Raw genomic sequence first — 26017 nt, forward strand, 5'->3', positions numbered from 1 at the left:
TATTGCAAATGCCATGACCACTTGGAACTGGGTGGGTCAGTGCTGAGTTTGGGGCGCCTACTGGCTCTGCCCAGTGAGTAGGCACCTGCTCACTGTTTTCTCCCCAGACCTGCTGCCCCCTTGCCTTAGTGCCCAGTGAGTCAGGGAGGTTGTGCGGAGCTTGTGTGAGGCCCTTGAGACTTTAGGGTACCTGAGATCAGAGCTCAGGCCCTCCACACTTCCTCGGGTCCTGGCAAGGTGGGGCCGCCTCGCAGCAGCTCAGCCGAGGAGGTCCAGGGGATTGCAGGATCTTGCTCAGGTTCTTTTTGGCTCTTGGTCTTTGTTATCCACTCTGTTGGATTCAGTCTCCAGCTCTGCATTTATCCCCAGCATCTCTCGGCACCACCCCCTCCTCACGGTGGCACGGAGCTGCTGCAGCTCTAGCCTCACTTCCCAGGTTTAAGTCCAGTAGGAGACTGAGAGCCTTTCCTTGTAGCTCCCACTCTGATTGGACCGTTTCAGGTCACATGCTCATTCCTGATCCTCTGTGTGCAGCGAATGCTGGATGTTGATTGGCCAGGCATGAGTCACACACTCAAATCCCAGGTAACTTGGAGAACCTTGGGAAAGGTGAATTCCCACACTAAAATCAGGGCAGAGCCTCCTAGTGCCAAGGGCTGGCCCATCCACAGCTGCCCCCAGGGGCAGACAGCTCCCCACCCCAAGAACTGAGTATTAAGCTCTCTGGGGTCTGTGGGCTTTCACGAACGACACAGGCCACAGGTCCATTTAAAAATCATTTTATTATTAACAGCATCTTCCCATTTAGCCAAGTGTCTGTCATGTATAAGGAATGTCGGCAAATATTCCATTTGAAGCTTCTTTGTACATATTTCCATTGATAAATAAACTCTGAATTCACATAAAAAAGTTAAACTTAAATAACTCATATTTCCTTCTCTTGTAACAGGCATATATTGGTAAAATATAAATATTCTTGGACTCAGGCTTTGTTCTAAGTGAGGACAGTAATTCATCACATGGTACAATTATTGACAACAAAACCAAGAAATTGTCAGCTGGTGTCCCGGCTTGGACTAGTACTGAGGTGGGAAAAAGAAGATTCACATTTGGTTTCTGGGCAAAGGGTGGGGCAGGAGTGGTGATGAGAGAGAGGACAGATTTCTTTACAGCTCTGATAAAAATAATCTGTTCTGCCACTGAATTTTAACTGAATATATTCTTCTACATTTGCTGATTAATTCCGTAATCGTGTTACTTAAAACTCAGATGTCAACTAACAAAATATGGCACATAATCCATTTTGAACAATGTCAAGAGATTCGAAAACAATCATTGGGCTGGCGAAAATAACAGGAACGCACGTGGGGAGAGCGATGATTCGGGGTTTGTTTGGTTAGTTCACTGCGGTCGGTCGCATAGTCATCCAGGGCCTTGGGTGTGGCAGACTCGTCCTCTCTGGGCACCCCTGGCGGGACCCTCCTTGGCCTGAGCGGCAGTGAGGCTGGCGGGCGTCTGCTCAGAGCACACGGGGGATGATGGTGAAGGGCACCGCGGGGCTGCTGGCCTCCAGCTCCAAGGCGGTCAGGAAGCACTCGGTGGCTGCCGCGTCGTTGCCCTGAGCTTGAAGGACCTCGCCCAGCCCGTTCCAGACCTCGTGGGCCGTCGAGTTCACCTGCACAGCATCTCGGAGGATCTTCTCCGCCAGACTGAAGCGGCCCAGCTGATGCAGGATCAGGGCCTGTAGGCATCAGAGAGACAGACAGACGGTCGGTCAGTGAGACTCTCCAGCTCTGGGCTCCTCTGTCCTTGAGTTTTATCAGGTTTCTTAGAGGTAGGCATACATCTCCTTTGGGATGGGCACACATTAAATTTAAGTTCTTCCTGCACTCAGGGGCAACAGTCCGAATAGTCGCTTAACCCAAATGAAGTTGCCGACATTCAGCCATTTTTTCATGATAAAAATGGCAATTTCACATGGTTCATCTGAATAGCTAACACCCAGGAGTGACTTAATCAGAACGGCCATGGTCTGTACTGACTCAATGGGCTGTCCCACATGTACCAGCTGACACCTGCCTGCACAGAAGGGTGTCTGTCATCTTTTTTTTTGTTTGTTTAAATAACCTAAAGAAACGTCATTTGTGGCATTATTATCATAACGATTAGAAAAGAATTTTTAAAATTGCTCATAGTGCCCTAACCTATGCAAGCCCCTGATCTTATCTTTCCCTGCTCAGTCCAGGCGGGACCCAGGCACAGCTGTCACTTTTCACAGTGTCAGGGTGTATTCGTTGGTCCTCAAATGTTTTACCATAATCATGCTCCCAAGCTGCACATCTCCCCAACTGATGTGTTTACTCTTCCATCCCACGGACACGCTCTCATCCGCTCAGCCTCTCCCTCGCGGGGAGACGGTGAGGTTGCATCCCGTCTCTTTACCACTGTAAATCGCTCTGTGATGGACACTTTTCCAGAAAGCGCCTTTTCACTCCTTTAGACCAGCGGATTTCGAATCTGGAAACCTTTGGTTAAATGGAACCTTACTGACAACACCCACATATGCTGGGTATAAACAGACAAAAAGTAACTGTGGGTGGGGACAGGTCAACGGGGACGAGCCCAGAGTCCCCTGCGGGCTCCTCGCAGAGGCCTGGGATGAAGCTCGGTGGGACCAGCTTGACAACCATTTGGAGGGTCTTCCTTTAGCGCAAATTTCCCCGTGGTGGCATTATTGGATCAGGGGATATGCCTCTTTTTCGGGTTCTCCAAATATTTTGCAAATTATATCCCCAAAGGGTCATGCCACTTTTGGGGCCATCGACAGTTTCAGGGGTTGGTCCCCTGCCCCCGCTATCATTAGTCTTTATTTTTGCTAATTTTGTAAGCTCAGAATATCCCTCCTTATGAAACCCTGCATTCTTTTTTCAATAACGATTGAAGTTAAACACTTCTCATGCCTTGTTTAGAAGTCTTTTTGAAGACTGATATTTATCTGCTATCGTAATTATCACGTCTGTTTTTTACTTTTGAGCTTTTTTTCTTTAAACAAAGATTTTTAGTTTATTTAAATTCAATTCATTGATCTTTGGTTATTAATTTACTTATCTATGTATCTATGTATCAGTATGTATCTATCATCTATCTATCTATCTATCTATCTATCTATCTATCTATCTATCTATCTATCTATCTATCTATCTTTCTATCATCTAAGTATCTATCTATGTATCTTCAAAGCCTAGAAAGTTATCTTTGCAAAGAACTGACACATGAACAATTCCATTTATTGTGATCTGACTATCTCTAGATAATGGTCTGCTTTACTCCGGCAGATAGAAATCTAACTGCATTTCTTCTACTTTGCTAGACACAAACTAGCTAATTCTCCCCTCTACTCACTCTGGTGAGGTGCTGCCTTTGTCATATAGTGAATTATTACATGAAACATGGGCCTTCTACAAGAGAAGCCTGACATCTTCACAATGCTTGGTCTTCCCACCCAAGAAGGTGGCATGAGCTGATCTTTCAAAGCTCATCCTAAATCCCCCAAGAAAGCCTTGTACTTCTTTTCACGGCTCATGAAATTGATGAGTCATCCTGTGTTCTCAATTCCACCCTTCACCAAGGGGCAAGGGGCAGCGGGTCGGCTCTCAGAGCAGCCAGTCCAGTGGTATAAACGAGCCTGCCAGGCGGCTGGCTGTGGCCTGAGCCACAGGCAGTGGGCACCATGGGTCCCACTCTGAGGTGGGATCCACTCTGAGGAGGTCTGGCCTTTGAGACAAGCTCTGTGAGGAAGGCAGGGGGCACCTTCAGCAGGCAGTGTCCAGGCCCTGAGGGCTGCTCGAGCTGACCTCTCCCCAGGGCATGTCGCCCTGGATGTGGCATCTCAGGGTCTGAAAAGCAGTCTGATTTCTGAAAATCGTCTGCATCTATGAGCACCTAGCATGGGAAATGGGAGGCCACCCTGGGAGGAGATCATGGTCAGCGAGACCCATGGGCCCAGGTAGTGTGTGACATGTGGAGGGTCCTCCCTGCACCCCCTGGTTCTGGGAGGGAGAGGCAGTTCATGGAGCCCTCCTGAGGAGACTTCAAGGTCAGCTCTACTCTGAGTGGAAAACTGAAAGAAAACATCACCTGTTTCCTTTCTTGTTAACATCTAGATTTGCCTTAACAATGTCCTTGAGTCCCTGGGTAGGAACGTTTTATATCAATCCATGCGGAAAAATAAGACAAAATCCAGGAGTAAGATGGGATCATTAATGCACAGGTTATACACATGCGCTGGCCAAAAGAACTGAAATTAAAAAAAAAAAAGCTATAAAATAAGCAGACCTCAAGAAAACTGGGTTATTACTAAACAGCTCTCAACTATTAACACCCGAGTTCCTTATATTAAATAAATTTCTCAACAGAGACATGTTAGACATTTTAATTACAGGCCTATCCTTCCTATACCCCTTCCCATCCTAGACTGGATCTAGACTGGATCTGCCAGAGCTAAAGGCTCTGAGAGGGTGACCAGGGCCAAGCACAAGGATGGCTCCCTCTTTGAAGCCTTAGAACAAGAGAGGTGGCCGGAAGTCAGTGCTCGCATGCGGGATTTCACCTTGGCTTCTGAAATGCGCTCTTCTCAGACTGCAAGGCCTTGCCCTTCTCCAGTGTGAAGCACCGGCTGTCAGCTGCCTTCCCAAGGCTGGGCGGGGTCAGGTTCACAGGGACCCCCAGCAGAAGCCTCCCAGCCCTACCTGTCTGCACACAAGGCCACCGCAGAGAACCACTCCCCAGGCTACAGAGAACCACTCCTCACAGCCCCCACTCCCACTCTCCATCTACCTAGGGGATAAGGGACTATGTGCCGAGGACAGACGCGAATGTCCGGCACGGATTGGGGCTTCCTGGAGGGACGAACATTAATAGCAATCACAGCGGCGAGTGCTTTCGCAGTGTTTATGCCATTCCAGACCCCGTGCGAAGTGCTTCTGCGTGTTAGTTCATTTCTTTCACCTGGGGACCCCAAAGCAGTTTCCTAAGGGCATGGCCAGGACAGTGCGCACCTGGGTACAAGGTCCGCTTGGATTGCTCACCGCTGAGGAGCCGCTCCTGCGGCAGAGAACGTCCCCACACACTAGGCGCTCCTCTTCCATTCTGCAAGGTGAGTGAACTCTGGCTCCTAGAGGCTCTCTTCTCCCCCGGGCGTACAGCTCCCCACTACAAAGTTGGGCCGGGACGCGCACCTCCTACCTCCCCGGGGCCTGCCCGACACCCGTTTGGGTGAAGCCCGGGTGGCGGTGGTGAGAGTCACATCCATCGCCTGGGCAATGCTCTGGTCCTCCTTTAGAGAAATCCGAGCGCTGGGCACCTTCACTTCCTAACCTCAGAGGTCGGCCAGAAAGAAAGGGAGGCCGCTTTCCCAGGTTGCGATCGACGGGATGCGGGATGTGAGGACTGATGGGTTCCTGCCTCCTTTCTTCTGGGGAGGTTATCAGCGGGCGCTCACTCTAGAACATTCCGATTTATCTAACAGAGAAGTGAGGCTAGGAGGGGTCTGGGTGGTGGCGGCCAGCAGCGGCATGGAAAGATTACAAAAGAACCCGCATCGCAGTCCTAGAAGGCGTGACCTTCTCGGTGCATCGAAAGTACTGGATACACACAACCTTTCTCGGAGTGGCTCTCCCAAGCAGAGAGACACACACTGCATGTGTTTGGCAAATGGGTGATGGGCGAGAAGCCACCAGGTAAGACAGAGAGAGGCGTCCTTGGTTCTCAGCTGCAGGTGGAGACCACGATTTAGGTCCCGCTAGGCTCCACCGCTGCAGAGCTGGCCCCACGCTGTTATCCTCCTCAGCACAGAGCGATTTCTCCCCACCAGACACTACGCGTGACAGTTGTGCTGGGCTCTTCGCATATCGCCACCACTTTAGATCCAAGGAGACGAGGTTCAGAGAGGCCCAGTGTCTTGCCCACGGTCCCAGCGCCAGTGCGTGTGCTGCTGCAGGCCCGCCCGGGTCTGCCTGAGGCCTGAGCCCCCGTCCGCCCCACCATGTCCTCTCACTCGCTGCCGCCTCTGCTGCCTCTGTCACTTTCAGAGACAAGCCTGGAGACCCTCGGGCACTAACCCGGTTCCTTCTGAGCAACAGCAAATGGGCGTCTGCCCTGCTGTGTCTTCTCTTTCGTTTCTCCAACCACTGATGGCTGACCCTGTCGCTCCTTCTCACAACCGCGATTGAGAAATCGCTCCTCTCCAGGGCTCAGCCTGGCGTGTGGGAGCATCCTGTAGATTCGCTCAAGGACTGGGAGGGACCCTTGCCTCCCTTTAGTGCCCAAAGGCCGGCCGTAATCTTGAGGCTTGGGATGGCTACAGGTGCCAAAGGACTAGGGGGTCCTGTTAGCCAGAAAGTGGACCAATGAGCATGGAGACCCAGGAGGGGGAAGGACCTTGACCCAGCGAGACCAAGAAGTCACCACTCTCAGAAGCAATGGCCTGCCCCTACCCTGCTGGAGTGGGGACGAGGACACTAGTACTTTCACTGGGCATTTTGTTTAGAAAGTGGCAGGCCAATGAATCTGGGCGTAGGTTACCATGGGGGTTTCAGGGTATGTCTACCTGCCACCCCTCCCCACCACCCGCCCAAAGCCTGCAGAGAACCAGCCGAAGGGCTAATCTGACCCATCACCCTCGGCGTTGGGCAGCTGAGTCTTTGTGGTTCTTTAGTGCTCTAGGATTCTTGCAGGCTTGGAAATTTCCAGCCCATACCTGGACTTATATGCTGAGTGTAGGAACAGGCTGCCGTTTCCAGATGACCTTGAAGCTTCCTGAGCAATCTGTTTCGTGGAATTAATTCCTAAAGCTGGAGCTGCTCAGGGAGACGTCACAGACTTGCCAGGGGCTGCCAGCGCAGGCCAGGCAAAGGGAGGAAAAATCGGCCTCTCCTCAATGCCCCAGCGAGCCAAGAGCAGCTCAGAAATCCGTCACACGATGAGATCAACCAGAACAAGCTCCGGCTGAGGTCTGAGCCACTGTTTGGTGCCAGCGTTGTTGGCAGGTTGGCCAGAGGTGAGCTGGGACCTGGACGTGTCTTTGTCCTGAGAGGCCTTCCCTGGCTTTGACGTGCTCTTAGATATAAGAAACTGATGCCCTCTTCAATTCTACAGGCCCTGCTTCCTCTCTTCCCTAAAGATCAAAGGCCTAACTCCTGAGGTGAGCATTTAACTAACTATTCTCACCACCAGCTGGATCCAACCTTTTCCCAGTGTGGACCCCTTGGTTCAGCCAGGCTGGTCTGACAGCCCAGGCATGCAGCTCCCAGGCCCCTTCCACATCCCCAACCTTAGTCGTGGCCTGGGCCCCCCACTGGTGCTCTCATCCATCTGCCCAAACAAAGCCCTGACAATCCCCAATTCCCTAAGAGCCCAGGCCACACTGCCCCCTTAGGCAGCACCACCTAGAAGCACAAGGCTCTGCACCCAGCCCTCAGGCTGGCAGGAAACAGAGACCTTGACGACTGTCATATTTCGTTCCCGTAGCAACCTGCCCGCCCCTCATATCAAAATCCCCAAAGCCACCGAGTGACTGCCCAGATCTCAGCCGTGGGCTGGGGACACAGGACCCAAGATTCAGGCCTGCTCTCAAAGCTTGGGGCCAAGGAAAATCCTAATGCAACCAAGCAACCGCTACGAGCCAGGCACTGGGCTCTGCCGTTGGCAGCTCATCCAACCCTCACTCACCTCTACGAGTTGGGGCTACTGCAGATGATGCTGCATGAGGAAGACCTGCCAGTGACACGCGGTGGCTAGTAAGTGGCAGAGCTGCGACGTGAACCGGCGCAGCTGTGCTCTCAACACGCGGCCTCCCTTCCGTCTCTCGGAGAGGACGCGTAGGCAGCTTCCACCTTTCCCAGCCCTGGCGTTTCTGTCGGTGAGGAGCCAGCTGGGCCTGGCCTCCCGAGAACGGGGAATCACTGAGGAGGTAACTCATTAGTCCCTTTCTTCACACACAAATGAAGACAGCCTCCCAAGCTTAGCTAGTAATTATTATAATCAGGTGTTTTGTACATTAAGACCTTGGTGCTGCACCAAATTGGAAATAAGGGATTAAATTAAACCTGTTATTTCAAATGAGACAAAATGGACTTGGTTAGTTTCAGGACAATTAGCATCTTCTTCACTCATGTCTTTTTTTGTGTGTGATAATTGATACCCAAGGACTGAGCTCATTGCCGCAGGCTGAGGGTGCCCGTGTGGAAGTGCTGTGTGGACTGCAGTGCCTCAGGCGTCCTGGCTCTGGGAAGGACGTCAAGCCCTGAATCAGGCCAACAGTGGGGCTGCGGGACAAAAGCCCCTTTGGGAGATTTTCAACATCCCCATGGGGTGCTCTGCCCAAGTGCCATATCAGCCCTTCTGGGTTCGAGGGTGTGTGACAGACCACTGCTTGTCCCTCCAGGGGACAGGGAGGTAACACCCCTGCAAAAAAGCACCCTTCCCAAAGCCAAGCCACCACTAAAAAGAAGTCACGTGGCTCAGCTCTGGCTGGGGATCGAGCAAGCTGTCTCTCTCTACATGGCTGTTGCTTGTTCCCAGGCACAGTGGTCTGGGAAGCAAACAGTCGACAGCAGGTCGGAGGTGAACAACTCCCTGGCTGGCTGGCAGGCGGGGCCACTGCTGCAGACTCCACCCCCCAGGCCCTGCTCTCCGCCTGGCTTCTTGAGCAGAGGGCAGCCAAGCGCCCTTGCAGTCGGGGCCGGTCTGGGTTTTGCAGAGGCTGTGGGGCCCCTCCAAGGCCAGGGTCAGGAAGAGAGTATGGTGTCTGGAGCAGTTCTGGAGCACTTAAAAATCCTTCGGTCCCATCCTGCGTTGGAAACTACACCACCACACCAGTGCGTGGGGTGGGAGTGGGGGTTTAGGGCAGCAGCATTGTCAGGAGGCTCCCCGCAAAATACAAATAAACCTGGACACATGCACAAATCTACCAGGATCAGTTAATTTTTAGCATGCAAGGGATTATAACTAACGTATCGTATGCCTTACTGATTAAAAAATGCTTCCGTAACTGTGCTGTGAGACAGGCGCTGCATTCATCCAGGCGGCTCACCTCCATCTCTGCTCCCCCATGAGGCTTTGCTGTGAGTGCATGGAGGGCAGGGACTGGGTGAGCTGCGGCCACCTCTGTACTGCCCACCTCTGTACTGATGCTGAGCAGGTGGGCAGTAACCAGAGCAGAATGAATGAGCAGACCCCGAATATCTAAGAGTAAAGAATAACGATTAAAGCCACCATTGACCGAACCCAGGTCTGTCCAGCTGGTGCTCATGTGTTAGAGGAACCCACCTGGCAGCAAGGACAAGGCTCTGAGCTCTCTCAGAGAGGGGCAAGTGGCCGGCGAGAGTGTGGGCCTAGGCTCATAGACACTGGGTGTGAGTCCTAACTCCACCATTGACTTGGACAACTTCCTCTGGGTCTCAGATGCTTTATCTGTATAATGGGGACAAATCTCAACTCACGGGAAAGTCGTGAGGCCAAAATGAAAAAGCACTCAGCAGAGTAAACCTTCGATGAATGGTCACCATCATCAATATCATGATTATGATCATGATCATTACCGTTAATGCCCGAGGGGAGGGGAGGCCCTCCCGTGATGCCCACGGTTGGATGATTCTTCACTGCTGTCCCGGTGTCCCTCTGGACCGGCACTTTGTAAGAGCTGGGACCACTGGATTTGTGTAGCGCCTAGAGTAGGCCTGACTCGCAGGCGGTTCTTTGTGAACGTGTGTTGAATGGATGGAAGGACAGACGAGTGGACGGTGTGGGACACTCACTGGGTAATGGTGGAAGGAGAGGGGTGGGCGTGGCCTCTTGCCAGTGCTTTTGATTAACGAGTCCCCGAAAGTTCTGGCCTTGGGTCACCTTCATCCAAGCTCCTAAGTCATACCTCAGCCATTCAGAGCCCCCCTTGCCTTCCAGGGACATTAGGACGGTGGCTGCTGAGGCCTGGAGCAGCCCCCTGGGAGAAGGTGCTGGGCTCTCACAGGAGCCCCCTCAGGCCATTTGCTCACACACCACAGGTCTGACACTGCTCCTGAGGAAAACTCCAGACCCCACCTGCAGACTCTCTGGTCCTAAACTTTTACAGATGAGAAAACAGAAGGCCAGGGAAGAAAAGAACCTTGCTCAAGGCCTTGACCCTGGCGCACACAGAGCAGGGCCAGACCCCTGAAGGTGCCTGGACGAGAGGGCCCGGAGAGCTGCCTGGCATGAGGCAAGGGCCCGAGTTTTAGACTCTGAGCACTGAGTTGAACCCGAGCTGCCTTCTGCTTATCCTGCCAGGGGCCACGTGCATGGAGACCAAGAACTTTCTGGAAGCCCACCAGGCCCCCGAGAGTGGCTTCCAGAATCCGAGCGGGACTGGCAACCCCACGCGAGCGCCTGCCCCTTCCCAGAAGCTGTAGATTGGTTGGCTGGTCTGGGAGTCTGCGTTAGCACAAATGCAAGCATCGAATGAGAAAAACCAGCACGCGCGTCACCATTCCTTTTTGGGCGTTTGCCTTTTCCTTCCTGAGGGTTCCATCGATCAGAGAAACACAGGGGCGGGGTTCTCAGGATTATTTTTCTTTTAAATCAGGATGTAAGGACACCGCGAACCAGTGTCCCTCTGAAAAGACCACAGGAGACCGACTTCTGTGACAGGACTTCCTTGGAGCTGCCGTGGGAACGTGAAGCCTGGGAGGCCCCTGCCTCCCTTCCTCCCGAGTGGCCCATTCTTCTCTGGCAAGCACCACAGGCAGTGTCGGTCTGAGCACGAGCATTTTGTGGGCGCAGCTGAGGGGGCAGCCCTGAGCCCCGCCCTGCTTTCCAACGATGCCTTAAAAAGGAACTGGCAACACAGGCAGACAGGGAGGGAGCACTGCCCAGAGTCTGCACCTGGATGCCGGCAGCTCTGGCTGAGGCCTGGCCCATGCCGGCCTCTGTTTTGTGTCTCACTCTGCCTGTTTTGAGAGCTTAGAAATTGCACTGGCTTGCCAGGGGTCGAGGGTGTGAGCCCCCGGCAGCTATGCCAGCTATGGAAGCTCCTAAGCACGCCAGGAGCTCCAAAGGGGCCAGGTCCTAGGTGTCCTGGCTGAGGCCGAGGGGGTCTGCAGCCCGGCGCACCAGAGCGGGGTGGGTTCGCACACTGCGGCTCAGCCTTCCACTAGGTCAGCCAAGGGCGAGTCAAGGACGCCCTGGGGACAGACCCTCTGGGAGTCTACGTGACTTCATTTTCCTTTTAGCAGGTCAGAAGTTTTAAGTAGGGGCTGGTCTTTTAGTTTTGGCCATTTTACTCAATATGACAGTGTCCCCAAAGGCAGAGCTAGCCATTCCCGACAACCCTGCAGCCATCTAAGCTACACAGACCAGGGCGCCCTGGTGTGGCATGCCGTGGCCCTCTCCCTGGCAACACGTGGCTGCCACAGCTGTCACCTGCTGGTCTGCAAGTCCTTTCCACCCTGCCGCTGGCTCTTGGGTGGAGACAGAGCGACAAAGGGCTGCTGGCGTGATTTGGACAGAACAGCCTGAGGGGGCACAGGAGAGGCGGGAAAATGGGGCTGAGTGGCTCCTGGGTGAGGACCAGCCACTGGACATGTTACACGGAGGAGCGGCTCCTCCTGACCAAGGCCAGGTGGGACTAAGAAGGGCTCTGGAAGGGGCGAGCCAGCCCCTTTGGTAGCTGGCCTTTCTCTGTCGGTGATGGGGCTGGAGACAACATGACAGGGAGTTCGTTCTCCTGGCATCTCTGGGGCCTCTGTCCTCTACATCCTCCTCTCTCCCCGCTCACACGTCAGAGCCAAACACGGTGGCTCCTTCCCTCAATTCTCTGCAAGTTAACTAAACCAAAGGCCCCAGTGTCCTCAGGCAGAGGTGGGGGTGCGGCACCCCAGGGAGAAGCCTGTGGCCCGAGGAACGAAAGAAGGGAGAGTGATGTTTTGTCTAGCGCAGAGGGGCGGGCGGTGGGCAAGCCTGGGGCCGGGAGGGGGCAGTGGTCTAAGCACTAAACAGACACCCCTTGGAAGAGCTCCCTAATCAGTATGTGCTGTGAACTGGTGCTGAGTATTCTAAAAGGGAAGAAGAAAAGACCCCCCACCCCAGCCCCTCCTCTCCTTCTGCCCACACAGGGGGTGACCGGAAGGGGCCACAGGTGCTGCCTGCACTTTTGTTCACTCGGGGTATCTGATGGCTGCAGGAGGCCGTGCTCTCATGGGGCTCCTTTTCCAGGTCAAATGTTTTATTTGAAGAAATGTGCCTTCTGGGGACCAGACCTTTCTAGCATTGAACTCAACTCAGAAGGAAACAAAACTCAATTTTTCAAAAACCTCTTATTTTTCTAAGCCAGCAGCCATCCAGCTCTGAAAGCAGAAATGCTCGGGGTTAGGAGGGGGGCTCAGGCCTCTGCTCTGTGACGCACAAGCCCCTGCTACCGTCCCCAACAGGCGGCTTCCTATTCTTGCTGGCACCTTCCAGTGCTGGAGAGCTCACCACTTCCTGGGGCAGCCCACACCATTAGATGAAAAACACAGAGCCCTAATTAGCCCTTTTATCTAATGCCTACTCTCTGATGTTTGCAGAGTCCTCTGGAGTCAAGCAGTAAGGCCCCCTCCCTTTTCTACCTTGCAGCCCTTAAGGGTTTGTTGCTGTTCTTTTTAATCCTCTTTAATCAGTGCCTATTCCAATCTCACTCCTGTTTTGTTGTTGTTTCTGTTTTTGTTTTTGTTTTTTGTTTTTTTAGTCTTGGGCCTTTTATTTTTCTTCACTCACCCGTGTGTGTGGGGGTTCTTTATACACTCCAGAGATCTTTGATTTTAAAGTTGTAGCACATCTTTGGTCTATTAGATTCAGCTTTCAGCACAGCACGCGCACACATGTGCACGCACATGCACACACGTGCGCTCGCACGTACAAACGTTCGCTTCAGGGCTGTGGAGGGCGGGTGCGCTCAGACCTCCTGCCCTACTCTCCCCACCTCACTGAATTCTGCTGCTTAACGTGTGACACCTGAAGGAGACCTCTGCGCGGGTTCAGATAGAGTCATTACGCCCCAGGAAAACGTGAGTGTGGCTTTTCCAATTTTTTTTTTTTTTAAAGTATCTGACTGGCAGAATCTTTAAAGTTGCTCTCTTCCTGGATGGTTTGGAATATTCTAGAGGAGCTTATTCTGCAATTAGCAGAGCGATGGGCTATCAGGTAGTAAAGACGAGCGGGGAGGATGGGGCAGTCTGGCCATAAGCCGAAGGTCCTGTCCAGCGTCAAGTGACTTCACGTGGACTCTGGCCTCTGGGCCCCAAATTTCCTCAAGTCTAATTTCTTGGAAACTGGGTGCTTCGGCATCAGTGCCAAAATATCCCCAGGCTGTGACGGCTCTTACAGAATGGTCACTAGGGATCAGTGGGATGTTTAGGGGAAGGATCACAGCCAGCCTGCCAGCATCTTCCAAGCACCAAAGACCCACAGACTGACCCCTTTCTGCAGCAGGTGCCCAGAGGGTGGTCGAGGATGGCACAGAAGGGCATGTGGACATTCACAAAAGGGCCAGACTTCTTATTTTACAGGCAGGAAACAGGGGCCCCGAGCAGGTAAGCCCTCTGACAAGATCACAGAGGGAGCTGAGGACAGCATCCTGGTTCCTGAGTTTTCAGGCAGGGGCTCCTTCACTCTGCTACTACCAAAGTTGTTTCTAGTTCTTTCCTCCCTTCTACAAACTTTCCTTGAGTGCCTGTGCACATTCTGGTGCCACTGTGCCGGGCACTGCGCTGGGTGCTGGGCACCCAGTGGCACAGACCATCACGTGGGCCAGGCTCTCTGCCCTCTCTGGCCTGCAGGGGTGGGTTTGCTGTGGGTCCTGCCCCAGACTGGGGGCTCCCAGAGCCGGGCAGGATTCTTTCAGGTATGGAGGCCCAAGGTCTGGAGCAGTGTGAGGCCTGTTAGGAGGAGGATAGGAAGACATTCATAACAAGAAGCCCTCCCCCCTTTTTAAAAAACAAACGAGAAGGCTGCAGCTCAGAGTCAGGGTGACTGGCTCACAGCCACGTGGCTACGAAGGAGGAGCTGCCACCCCAACTCGGATCCACCGCCTCTGCCTCTAAAAGCTTCCTGCGAACAGATGTCTGGCCCTGCGTGTCTAGCTCTTGCTGGAGGATACGCCTCTTCCTGATTATTCTTGAGCGGTGTGGGGCAGGCTCTTTCGTGAGGGCAAGCACCTGGCTCAGTTACTGAGCTGGGTAACGGCCATGTTGAGTCTCAGAACTCAGGTGTCCTGAGGACCAGTCATGCTACCAGGGTTTCCAGAGAGGGTGTTGGGCATTTAGGAGCCCCAGAGACACATTCCAAGAGGAATTCTCTGGGTTAGCTGGCTCTGGTCCCCATGGCTCACGGCTGGGCTGCCCAGGGAGGTGTCTTCTTTGGGGGAGAGATTCTGTGGACGTGGCTTCCCCAGCCAGCTCTGTCAGCCTGCTTGTGCACTGCAGGCCCTTCTTCCATGCGGTGGCTGCCAGACTCTAGGGGCACCAGACTGTGGGCCTTCCAGACCCAGCTGACCACCAGAGAACCTGGCTGGAGAGGGGCTGATGGGTGCCTGCATCTGTGTGATGTGAAGAATGCCCATCTGCCCGGCACCCTCTGATGGGAGCTGGGGGGTAACGCACACAGCGGTCCCTTTACAGTCTGGAGTCTGCTGCACAGAGCAGCCTGGACGGGCAGCCTAGCCCCCTCCCTGCTACGCGCCCCCCAACCCCCAACCAGCACTCTGCCTGCTGTGCTCATTTTAACACCTCCCCCCAAACTGTAATCTTCGCTGAAAGATGAGGTCATTTAGGTAACTGGTCAAACTCCAAATCAGAGATGGGGTACCCCGGACCCTTGGCAGTCCCTCTGCTCTGACTCCGACCCTGCCGTCCAGAACCCCGAGCCCCTTTGCTCGCCTTCGGAATTAATGGTGTAGCTATCTGGCTAGTCAGGGAACAGAGAGCGGGGACCGGCGCTAACGACAGAAGGGTGACTTCCCCTCAGCGTCTGAGCTCTGTGCCTTCAGTGCTAGAAGACTCGGGAGGTGTCCCCTCCTCCTGAAAAACAGCGCGAAGGCGTCTGGGGGCCGCCCCCACCCCCAGCCCTGGGAGTCGAATCACTTTCATTGGCGTCCCGGTGCCTGGGTGTCCCACGCGGCTGCAGGCAGGATCCTGGGAGAACGGGCCCACGGGGCGATAGGATGTCCTGTGCCCAGCGTGGGGCGAGCTCTCTGCCGGCTGCAGCCCGAGACAGGCCCTCAGGAACTCGGGAACACACACAGCAACACCAGGTAAGCGCCTGCACAGCTCGGCTCGGCGCAGGACCTAACTGAAGAAACGTCAGACCGAGCAAGTCCCACGCAACATCCAAGGACATCAGTGAGACGGAATCTCAGGTCGGCCTCTGAGCAGCTCAGGCTGGCTGGGGTGGGGGTGGGGGTGGGGTGGGGGAAGACCTGGCGAGGGGCGAAAGTAGGGGACAGGAGGAAGCCCGGAGGTCCCAGAAAGATGTGGGGATGCTGGGCATTCTCCCCGCCCTGAAGCCCGAGGCCGTTCTTGGTGACAGTCAGCCTTCCCTGCCCGCCCCGCTGCCCCACGTCTACCATTTCAATCACACGCTTTGCTGCTGCAATGTGTATTAGCACAGAGGCTCAGAGTGAACCCGGAATATCAGACCCCGGCTCTTAGCAGAGAGAAGCCGCAGCCGCAGTGGCCCTGGGGCCAGGGGACCGGCCGCCCGCCGCCCACGTTTTTTGGGTAACTTGCCGCACGCCAACCGCGTTTTCTGGGGGACCGGCCGCCCGCCGCCCGCGTTTTCTGGGTAACTGGCCGCACCAACCGCGTTTTCTGGGGGACCGGCCGCATGCCACCTGCGTTTTCTGGGGGTGCTAACACAGCTCCCCCTGCTCACACTGTTCCATCGGTAATGGCCAAGAGACGCCTGGTGACTTATTTATCCATCTCCCTGACTGACTTATTCATTTATTTTTATCCACCCTCCCCAACGACAAATCAGGCAGGGATGGCGGCATGGGGCAGCCCGGAAGTCAGTGTTCCCCCACGGCCCGTGTTCCCCCACGCAGCGGAAAGTTTGGTGCTCATTGCCTCCCGGAGGCCGAGGCCGAGGCCGAGGCCCAGCCGCCCAGCCTACGGAGGGCCGCCACCTGGCCCGCAGCCGGCTGGAGAGGTGCGGGCCTCTGGGAAGCCTGGGGTGAACTGGGCCCTGTGCAGGCCTGGCCTTCCCCTGGGGCCTGGGACCCAGCTCCTGCAGGCAAGAACAGCGGCCCAGGTGGCCACCTAGCTCCCGAAGCTCGCGGAGTGGGGCTGGGGGAAGAAACATGACCCCAGAGCTCTGGAGGCGGGGAGTGGAGCTCTCCACCGTCAGACAAGCGAGTCACGCGTGACCAACACAGAGTTGATCTGTGGGGCTTCCTGGGAGAAGTCAAGGCTGGGAGCGTCCTCGAAGCCCCTGTCCCACTCCTAAGGTCCGAGGCTGGCATCCCTTCCCAATGACCCTTCCTGAGAGACCCTCATCAGGCGTCTCTTTCAACCTATCTGCAGACGGGGCACAGAAAGGGGTGTCACTGTGCTTGGGTATCACCATTATCGCCAAATGCCGAAAGCCAAAGCCTGTCCCCAGTTATTCCGGTAGAAGTCCTGGCTTCCCAGGGGCGGGGCAGGCCTGGGAGAGGTCCTGCTGGGGAAGGAAGGGCGAGCTCGCCCAGGCCCGCTCTGTGACCTAACACCAAGTGTCCGACTTAGGCTGAGCCTTCTCAGCCCCGGCCTCACTGTCTCAACCTAGAGAATAAGGGTGGAATGGATGATCTCCGGAGGAAAATTCTGGGGCTTGGTAAAATCTCCTTCCTATCTGACAAGTAATTTTTGGAGCATATTTTCTACACACCCAGTGTCTATCTGTTTTTTCGGACTTCGACCTTCATTGGAGAAACAAGCAGAAAACACTACAGGGCAGCATCTTTCCTCCGGTCTGTGGGATAGAGTGGCCACAGCAGGCCAGGAAGGGGTGAGGGGCAGCGGCCGGCGTGGCTGAGAGGGGCTCCCCGGAGGTGGGGAGGGCTGGCTTCTGTCCTCTAGCAGCAAAACTGGGTACAAACCAGAGCAGCCCTGGCACCACGATTTGTCACGTGCCGCAGCACAGGCGGCAGAGAGAGGAGCAGGCTCAGCTCTGACTCCAGTGGAAAGTGGCCACGAGTCAGCCGAGCTGAGCAGGGCCCTGCAGCGTCACCAAGCAGTGCAGGGCGACTTTCTCTGACTCTTTAAAGGCAGCCCACGGCTAGAGACTCTTGGGCCCTGTGTGGGGTAGCGACAGCAGATGGGCTCACACAGGAAGTAATGGAAGGCTCTTAGAGTTGCAGGAAACTCCAGAAAGCTCAAAAAATAAAAATAAAAATAAAAACAAAAAGCAGCGGTGCAGAGAAGAGCTGCCAGAGAAAGACGCCCGATGAGGGTCTCTCAGGAAGGGTCATTGGGAAGGGATGCCAGCCTCGGACCTTAGGAGTGGGACAGGGGCTTTGAGGACGCTCCCAGCCTTGACTTCTCCCAGGAAGCCCCACAGATCAACTCTGTGTTGGTCACGCGTGACAGGCTCCAGGAGGCAGCCAGTGGGGACACATCTCTATCCCCACCGATGACCCCGTGAGCACTCAGTAAATGCTTGTTGGTAGCAAGGCAGTCCCAGTCCTTGGCAAATGCTTGGCATGCTGTAGGCACTCAGGAGATGATTGTGGCACGGGTGTCACCTCTCAGCTCTGCACCAGTCACCTGCTCCTGTCCAGCCCAGGGTCCACCATGAGAAGGGCGTGGAAAGCTCTGTGCGTCTGTGCCAACTTGCGCCTCTGGGTGCAGTGGATCCGTGCTCCCAGCAGGCTGGCTCGGGAGCGGAGAGGGGGCTGGCTGGGTGGTGGGATGGTGGGGGTGCTCTTCAGCCAGGACAGCCGGCAAGGCTTCCAGGCACCCCCTCAAAGGCCGCCTTGGGACATGGGCTCCATCTGGATTTCGTGGAGCACGCCGACTATACACGCAGCCACTGGGATGACACAAAGCCAAAGTGCCCCTACAGTCCGAGGCTTCAACAGGCCCTGCCGGGGGCTACCCACTCGAGGCTGCCCCTCTGTGAGCTCTCGCCACCCGCCCACTGGACACAAAGGCCGGTGATTCACTGCCAGCCCCGGGGGATGCGGTCATACTGGCACGTGCCTTCCCCGTGGCTGCCAGCGTCCGGCACTCATGAATTTTTCCATTTTTAAACAGGAAAATGATAAGAGACTTTCTGATGGAGAGAGGTTTGGAATTGATAAGGCTTCGGAAAATTTTTTCCACTAATAATGAGATAACTCACAATGTGGAATCTGGGCCAGAAGGCGGGGTGGGGGGCTCGCTGAACAGCCCGGCCCCGACTGTTTGTCACCCACGCCCCACGGCACTCTGCTCCGCCAGAGCGGAGGGAAGCTGTGGTTCAGGAGGAAGACAGGCGGTGTGCTCGGGAATGGGGATGTCCACCCCTGGGCTTCTGTTACAGACTTCCTCCCGGTGACCCCTTCCCGCGCTGGGAACCGCATGGCTGCCGGGCCTGGCACTTTCTTTTTCTTTTTCCCACACAATCGAGCTCTCATCCTTGACCACTTCAATAGGGAACAAATCCGCATCAAGAGTGGAGCCGGTTCTTCAAAACTCCCAGCCAGCGCCATGGGAAGAACGCAGTGAGGTGTCTGTGCTCCCCTGAACGAGGCTTTGGGGGCCGGCCACCTGCCGTTTAATGGGCCACAGCTAACAAGGAGCACGGAGCCTGCTCCCAGCCCAGCGCCTGTGCAGAGCGCTCCAACACGGATCCCTGAGGGGCGTAAACAATTGCTTGCAGGGAGGTGGCGGAAATTGGAAGAGTAAATTAAAGCCACAACCAATATTGCTTCTGCGGTTAGGCTCATGGGCCTCTTACACCGTGTGGACTGAGGAAATGTAAAACTGTAGGTGTGCTCACTGGAGTCCACAGAGGTGGCCGCTCGAAGCCAGGGGTGACCTGCCTGGCAGCATCGGCTGCCCGGGGAGCTGAGGTGTCAGCCTCCCTGTAACCCCCTGAGGTACCTACCCCCTGCTCTCCGACTGGGATGCTCTGCTGACATGAGCCCTTTCCTCCTCCTAAAGAACGGGAAAGGCGGGTCCCCAGGGGAGACCTGCTGTCCAGCCTCCATGGCCCCTGGGGGACCTCACCCCTTACACACGATTCTCACAGCCATGCTGTCTTGGGAGAGGGGGAGGCACAGAACACTAAGAGCTGCTCGGTCGAGCGAACGTGCGGGGCAGATGCTCAGAATTGCGCCCAACTCGCCGACAGGCCTGTGGGGGTGGGATTGTCCTTTCTGCACGACATGTCCAAGGACATGGAAAACTGCCCACGGATGATGGCGTTGGAATTCAAATGTGGGTCCTTTTTGCTCCAAAATGTGTCCCAACCATACTCCCCTCCCGGACACCTGCCTGGGCCATTCTGAGTCTTGTTTTCTCTCTCGAGCCTCCGCTCCGCTCTTCTGTCTCTATCTAGAGGGACACGGTGAGTTCGGTTGTACCTGTGCCACCTGCGCCCTCCACCCCAGAAGTCCGGAGTCAGGGACACTTGTGTTCTTCTCTCCGTATGCCTACTGCTCCCCCACTCCCATCTCCTTTGCCTCCCGTCACCCAGTAAACCATCTGGATCTGTGAATCCAGTGGTGTGCTGATAAACTGGCTCTCTGAAAGAAAAATAAAAAAATAAAAAAAGCCCTGATGTGTGGCGTTTGCCAATTTCTGTGGTATAAACACTCCTACCATGACCGACTTCAAGCTGCCCATGACGTCACTGTAGGTGGAGCTGGGAAGAGATGAGCAGAACAGGCTCGCTGGCTCCGGCCCACACCGCCCGAGTCTACGGGCCGGTGGGAGCTGCAAGAGGGTCCTGGCAAACAGCAGAGACCACAGGACAGGCAGGCGGTGCTGGTGCCCTGAAGGACACCCGCCCTGTCCGCCAAGGCACACTGCTATCCTGATGGCTGAGAGGTCCGCATAACAATGCTGTTTTTTCAGGGTTGAGGATACAGAAAGGGAGAAACGAGATATATTTTCCTCCGTCATTCAGCCACTTGACTTGGGGAAACTTCAGGCACCACCGAGACACCTTCAGAATGCTTCCAGCATCTGGGATGACAGGTGTTCTAGGGTTGGAGGCTTTGTCTTCTCCCATTCAGCCTCTGAAAGATTATTCAGCAACACAGCCTTCTGGGCGTGATTTCCTAAAGCCAATTTCCTTGTAAACCGGGCTGTGTCCCATGTCCCTCTCACTGGTGGGCGTGTGGGCGTCTTCGGGGTAGCTGGAGGGGGCTGCCGTCAGCAAGGAGGGTAAGACTGTAGCCGGCTTTCTTTAATCATTCCACAGGCAGAAGCAGATTTGTCACCTTTGTGCAAGATGCCAGGCAGCAGGTAAAAAATTTAACAGCTTGTGGGAGTTCTAATTAGAGAGCCAATTATAACTCGATTGACCTGCCTGGCTTCGAAAGGCCTGGAAAAACGCCTGTTGTCTTAGGAATAAGCAGCTTTGCCTCTAGTTTCTGCTGAGAGACCCCGGCAGGGACTGCTTGCTTGCGCTTTGGTTCCAGACCCTGCCTCTGTCTGGATGAGAGGACTGCGCAGGGACAGGGGCAGCTACAGGGGAGAGGCCGTTCTCTGCACCAGGCATACTTCCCTCCTTCATTTAAGAAGAAAGACGGCACCGTCTCCCGCGGGCTCCCTTGTGGGGGGGTGGGCCACAGTTTCTGCTTCATTTGGAAGGACATTAGTCAGCATTTCAATTACGGATTTAATTAAGACTTTAAGCGAGGCCGAGATCGGGGCTCTTGTGTGTGTGTGTGTGTGTGTGTGTGTGTGTGTGTCTTGTGGCAGCATGTGCATTGATGCTTATGAAAGATTGCTTGCAGAAACAGCCCCTGTTGTCATCAGCTCGGGTCACTCACCCTCCCCTGAGAGGTGGACGCCTGGCATTAGAATCTGGTCTCTAACAGACATGAAGAGGGAACCGTTTACATATCTCCTGAGAACCAAGGGACACGTTCATCGTTAGACACCATCGAAGTCCTTCTGGCTCATACCTGGGAGCACATCTAATTCCCCCACAAAGCCCGGTGGGACAGACACCGTCATCCCCACCTGCTGCAGAGGAAACTGAGGCCCAGAGAAGCCCAGGGCCTCCAGCTCCGCCATGTGGAAGCTGTGTCTCTAATTCAGGTCACTTATCAAGAAGTGATTTTGCTGACTGATCCCTTCCTCTGCAAGGGGCTTCGTGGACGTCACACAAGCCACCGCAGGGCACAGGGCCAGCCACAGACCTGAGCCGAGAGCAGAGTTGGGATTGGCTGAATCGATGTAGAAAAACTGTAAACTGTCAGAACCTAAGTTTCCTCATTAGGCAAATTTCCCTCCTGTTCCTTAAAAGTTGGGTTCTGTCCTAGGCCTGTTGTCTTTGCTCCTCTCTGTGATCACATCCCAGGCAGTCGCATGCCCTCCTAATAGTTTCAGGTCCCACCTACAGGCCACAGTCCCCCGACGATGGCTCCAGCCCCAGAAAGGCCCGAACTTTCAGCTCTACTCAGTCACATACCAAGGGGCATTTCTTCCTGGATGGACACAGGCTGCCCCAACTTGACATGGCCAACCAGACTTGCATCCTCCTTCTTCCCATAGCTGCTCCTCCTCCTGTGTCCCCTCATGGTGGCAAAGGCATCTTATCCATACAGGTTCCTGAATCAGGTGTCTGAGAGTCAGCCTAGAACCTTCCGGTTCCCTCGTCAAGCCACGATCACTGACTCTGCCTTCTCAATATCTCCTACTCTGGACTGTTAGGTGTTATTAGCTGAGTCCAGTGTTAGTGTCTCGTAGCTTCCACCTTACCTATCCTCCACGGTTTCTAGAATGATCTCTCTAAGATAAGAACCTGATCATCACTTTATTTTAAACATTTTTTTTAAACCTGAATTAAAATAGAAAGGTTAACATAATGAATATTGATATACCTATCACCTAAACTTAATAACTTAACATTTTTCATATTTGCTTTATCTATTTGGGGGGCAAGAGTTAGTATTTGAGAGTAAATTAGAAGCATTGTGACATTTCACCCCTGAATGCTTCAGCAGGAATCTCTAAAAAATAAGGATGTTTTCTTATATAACCACCCAACCATATCACACCTAACAAAAGCAATAGTGCCTCATGATCATCTACTACCTGGCCCACGTTCAGATTTCCCCAATTGTCCCATACTTATCTCTAACAGCTCTTTTTTAAAATTATATATTTAAACTCCATCTGTCCCCCAACTTGTGGAAGAGTCTACATCTCTACTCAGCTGCTGAAACTCGGCCCCCAGGTCACGCTTCCCGTGGAGCCCCTTCTGTCTTGCCACCCCTGGGAGCACAGATCACCGCGCCCTGCACAGCCGTCCATCAGAGGCCCCATGACCTTCCTTATACTTACTTACATATATTATGTCTCTCCTTCTAGACTTTTGGGACTTGAGAGGAGCAGCATGTTTAGATCCTCAGAATCCAGCCCAGTATCTGGCACAAAACTAGGTTCGATGCACCTTATGGACATCGCCTCATTTATTCCTTATGACAATTACTAAGAGGCTGTGTGCTGAGTAAGTGGCGACCGAGTGCGATGCTGAAGGAAGAGCTGGACCACGACCTGACCCGGAGCAGGTGCTCACACATCGAAGCCTTTCCTGCTTCACGAGCCTTTTGGGTGACTAGCTAGTCGATGTTCTGAAAAGCTTTAAAAGAAACAATACCTGCCAAGGTGTTTTAAGAGACAGGTGTTTCGTATGTACCAAGCAGAAGGGAAAAGGGAGGCAGCGCGCTGGAGGATGGGGAGAGGGACCAGGCACCAGTCAGCAAACCCAGGGGGAAGCCAAGGGGGCAGAGCCAACACAGGGCGGGCGATGTGCAGCCAGGGCAAAGTGGTCCGGACGCTCGGGGGCCTTGGCATAGGGATTCTCCGGTTCAGGAGCTCTCGACGGGCTTCCCTGACGCTCCCGGAGACTTGGAGCTTTCTGGGCACTGGGGCCCGGACCAAGGTGCTGGTGGAGGGGCTGCATGGTTCTGTCCTCTCCCCAGGAGGCTGCTGAGGCCTCGGGATGCACATTAGAGGGAAGGCCACTGCCGCTGGGCCCTGGGCAGTGCTCTCACCAAATGCCCCTGGGTGCAGCCACTGTACACCTGCACCCCACGCTTTGGTCAGCCGCGCTCACACGTTTCCGGTTTCCAAGGACACGGGGTCTGCGAGGATAGGGCCCCAGAGCAGGCTTCTGCAGACCTGTGCGGGGGACAGGGGCCTGCCCTGGCCCCAAGTCAGAACCTCCCTAGAGCCTGAGGGTTGAGACTTGGTGACTCTTGGTACATTTTGCCATTGGAACTTTTGTCATTCTTTCCTCCCAAGCAAGCCCTCTCCTCCACCCCCTTGGCCTCGCGGGAGGGGAGCCAAAGGCTGACCTGGAATCTCTCCCGCACCCAGCTGGGCGTAGAAACCAGTGCGGGAGCTGGCGATTCAGGCATATCTGGGGCTGGGAGCAGCTGCGAGAAAGGATGCTACACAGCAGGGCGGGAAGAGGCAAGGGAAGAGACCAAGACTTCACTCCGGCAGAAGCAAAAGAGAAAGGACACAGCTCAGGAGACACTTCTTGACCTCGAGACACAGTGTGGGAGCCCTCCAGTCCTCAAAGATGTACGAAATCCCACTGGTCTTCTCCAGAGCGACGGGCGGAGCTCTCTGGGGCCAAGGTCTGCCCTGGCGGAGTCGGAGAGCTGATCTCTTTCACCCCCATCCCCGACCTGACAGGGCAGGTGCTGTCATCCCATTTCACAGATAGGGAAAGTGTACATGAAACCTTCAAAAGTGACGGAGTCGGGATTCCTGGTGGGTCTGTCACTCACTGCTCTGTGCCCTTGGCAAGACCCTTCTCCTGTCTGGCTCAGCTTCCCCAACTGTAAAAGGAGGTGCTTACAGTAAGGAATCTATCTCACTGGCCTTCTAAACCCTGCAATGCCTTCAACTGTGGTTGGTGTCAGGTCCATAGTCTTTCATCTGCTACCTGTCTGCTTCAGGCCCCCCTGCTCAATGCTGGTGACTAAAAGCTGAAGCAGTATCTGGGAGAGACTTCTTAAAGAATGTCCTCTCTAGACCTTGGGGCTGAAGAGCTTTCAGCTCAGTCTGAAGGTCCAGACAACACGTGAGGTGGACATGGCCCAGAGAGACCAGGAGCACTTGGTGGGGGGAGGGGAGGAGTCTTTGGGACCAGCACCAAATAATGGGGAAGCAATTCAGGCAGGAGATGGCGGAAGGTAACCAGGTGGGGTGGGGGTGGGGGGATGCCGAGGGATCCGAGAAACACAGCCGGGCTAAAAATCCAGGGAGGCCTGAACCAAGGAGGGGGAATTGGGAACTAGTACCCGAGAACACAGAATGATCCAGATCAGTGAAAACTTGGCTCAGATACCTTGATCCAAGCTGGGGAGCAGCAACTGTGGCGAGGCAGGAAGGCAGTGGAAGCGAAATGTCAAATCGTACTGGAATAATGGGGCAGAATTTCTAAGAATAAACGATTTGGATAGAGTATGTCAGATTTTAAATAATTTTAGATTATAATTACTAATGAGACACTGAACTGCACTGCCTGTAATTAGTCATCTAAGACTCCAAAACAGAAAACAGAAATAAACACAGAATTAAATTTTTCCTTAAGCTGCAGCACAGGAACGCCTAGTGACATGGCTTGCATTTCACGGCCTGCACTGGGTCTGCGTTGCCTCTGGTCTGTAATTTCAACCCTCACGAAAGCAAGGGTGGCCCGATGCCATCTCTCCCTGGCCAGCACTGAGAAAATGCTGCAGTGGTAGGAGGGATCCAAAAATCCAGCAGAAAATGTCTGCAGAGAATATCCTTCCACCCAGCGACGCTGCCTGGGGAGGGAGTGTTTCTGGGGAGAAGGTGGCAAGAGCATGGGCCGTGAGCTCCACAGGAGCCATGTGGATATACAGCAGAAGTTCCAGACTCCCAAGTGACACTCCTCTTGCTCCGAGGAGGACACATATGCCCAACAAGCAGAGAATGTCTTTAGCTAAAAATATGCAGTTTCAAAAGGATATGAGGATATAGCTTGCATCATAAAAAAAAAAAACCAAAAAACCTTTTAATTACCTGGTTCTTCCCCCAGGTAATTTCCAATACCTCCCCTTCCCAAATATCCTCTTCACTGGGATCGACCTCTGACCCCCGCTTTGGCAGGCACACTTTTTGTTATTGCTATGGCTGTCATCTCTTCCACAAAGACGGGTGCAGGTACCACGTACACCCGGTTAGAGCAACGTGGCTCCCCCCTTCCTCCCCAGAGAACCCCCGCCAAGTAGATGTGAAAGCAAAGATGTCTTGGTGCTGTGGAAATGAAGGGAGCTGCTTTAATCTGGGTTCGGGGTAGGGGTGGGGTGCAAAAGAGATTCCCTTAGCCTAGGACCAAGAGCAGAAGGTCACACCCTTAATGGGACACCAGGCTCACAGTCTATGGAGGAAACAAGGTAAGAAGGGCCAAGGGTGTGTCCCCAGTCACCATCAAGGGACGAGGAAGTGTCCTTGGGGACAGATGACTGGGGTGGGGGGGTGACCAACTGAAACTCGACTGTAAGAGAATTTGTCCGACCTGAGGAAGTGGGGTTTGGGTGTCTGTTTTTTTTCAAACAGGAAATGCTATTTAATGATATTTGTTTGGCCCACAGAGGTCAGAGAACCAGGCTGCTCTGGGCCAGGGTGACAAGTTCCCCGCTTTCCTGGTATTCCCAAGGCCCGAGCCTGTCTCTTCTTGGCTGTAACCACAGGATACTGGAGAGGGAGGCTCTGGTCCAAAGGGAAAGTGACAGTGGGGAGAGCTTTGGGCCTCGGAAAGGGGCTGTCTG

General features: G+C 54.3%; 1 protein-coding gene across 6 annotated transcripts in view; it reads right to left on the reverse strand.

Annotated features, from left to right (window-relative positions):
* Nucleotides 1-763: 763 nt before the first annotated feature.
* Nucleotides 764-26017, reverse strand: part of TTC7B (tetratricopeptide repeat domain 7B) — a 226185-nt gene continuing 200931 nt past the window's right edge. For 4 of the 6 annotated variants that reach the window (XM_039884012.1, XM_039884013.1, XM_039884018.1 and 1 more), the window contains one exon: nucleotides 764-1741. In XM_039884012.1, the coding sequence (XP_039739946.1) occupies nucleotides 1520-1741 (222 nt within the window). In that variant the 3' untranslated portion in view covers nucleotides 764-1519. Of the gene's footprint in view, nucleotides 1742-8141; nucleotides 10649-26017 lie in introns of those variants that run through there. The other 2 variants (XR_005657575.1, XM_039884015.1) reach the window with 2 other exon arrangements.

The sequence above is a fragment of the Pteropus medius genome, unplaced genomic scaffold (assembly GCF_902729225.1).
Source record: "Pteropus medius unplaced genomic scaffold, Ma_sr-lr_union100, whole genome shotgun sequence".
NCBI lineage: Eukaryota > Metazoa > Chordata > Mammalia > Chiroptera > Pteropodidae > Pteropus > Pteropus medius.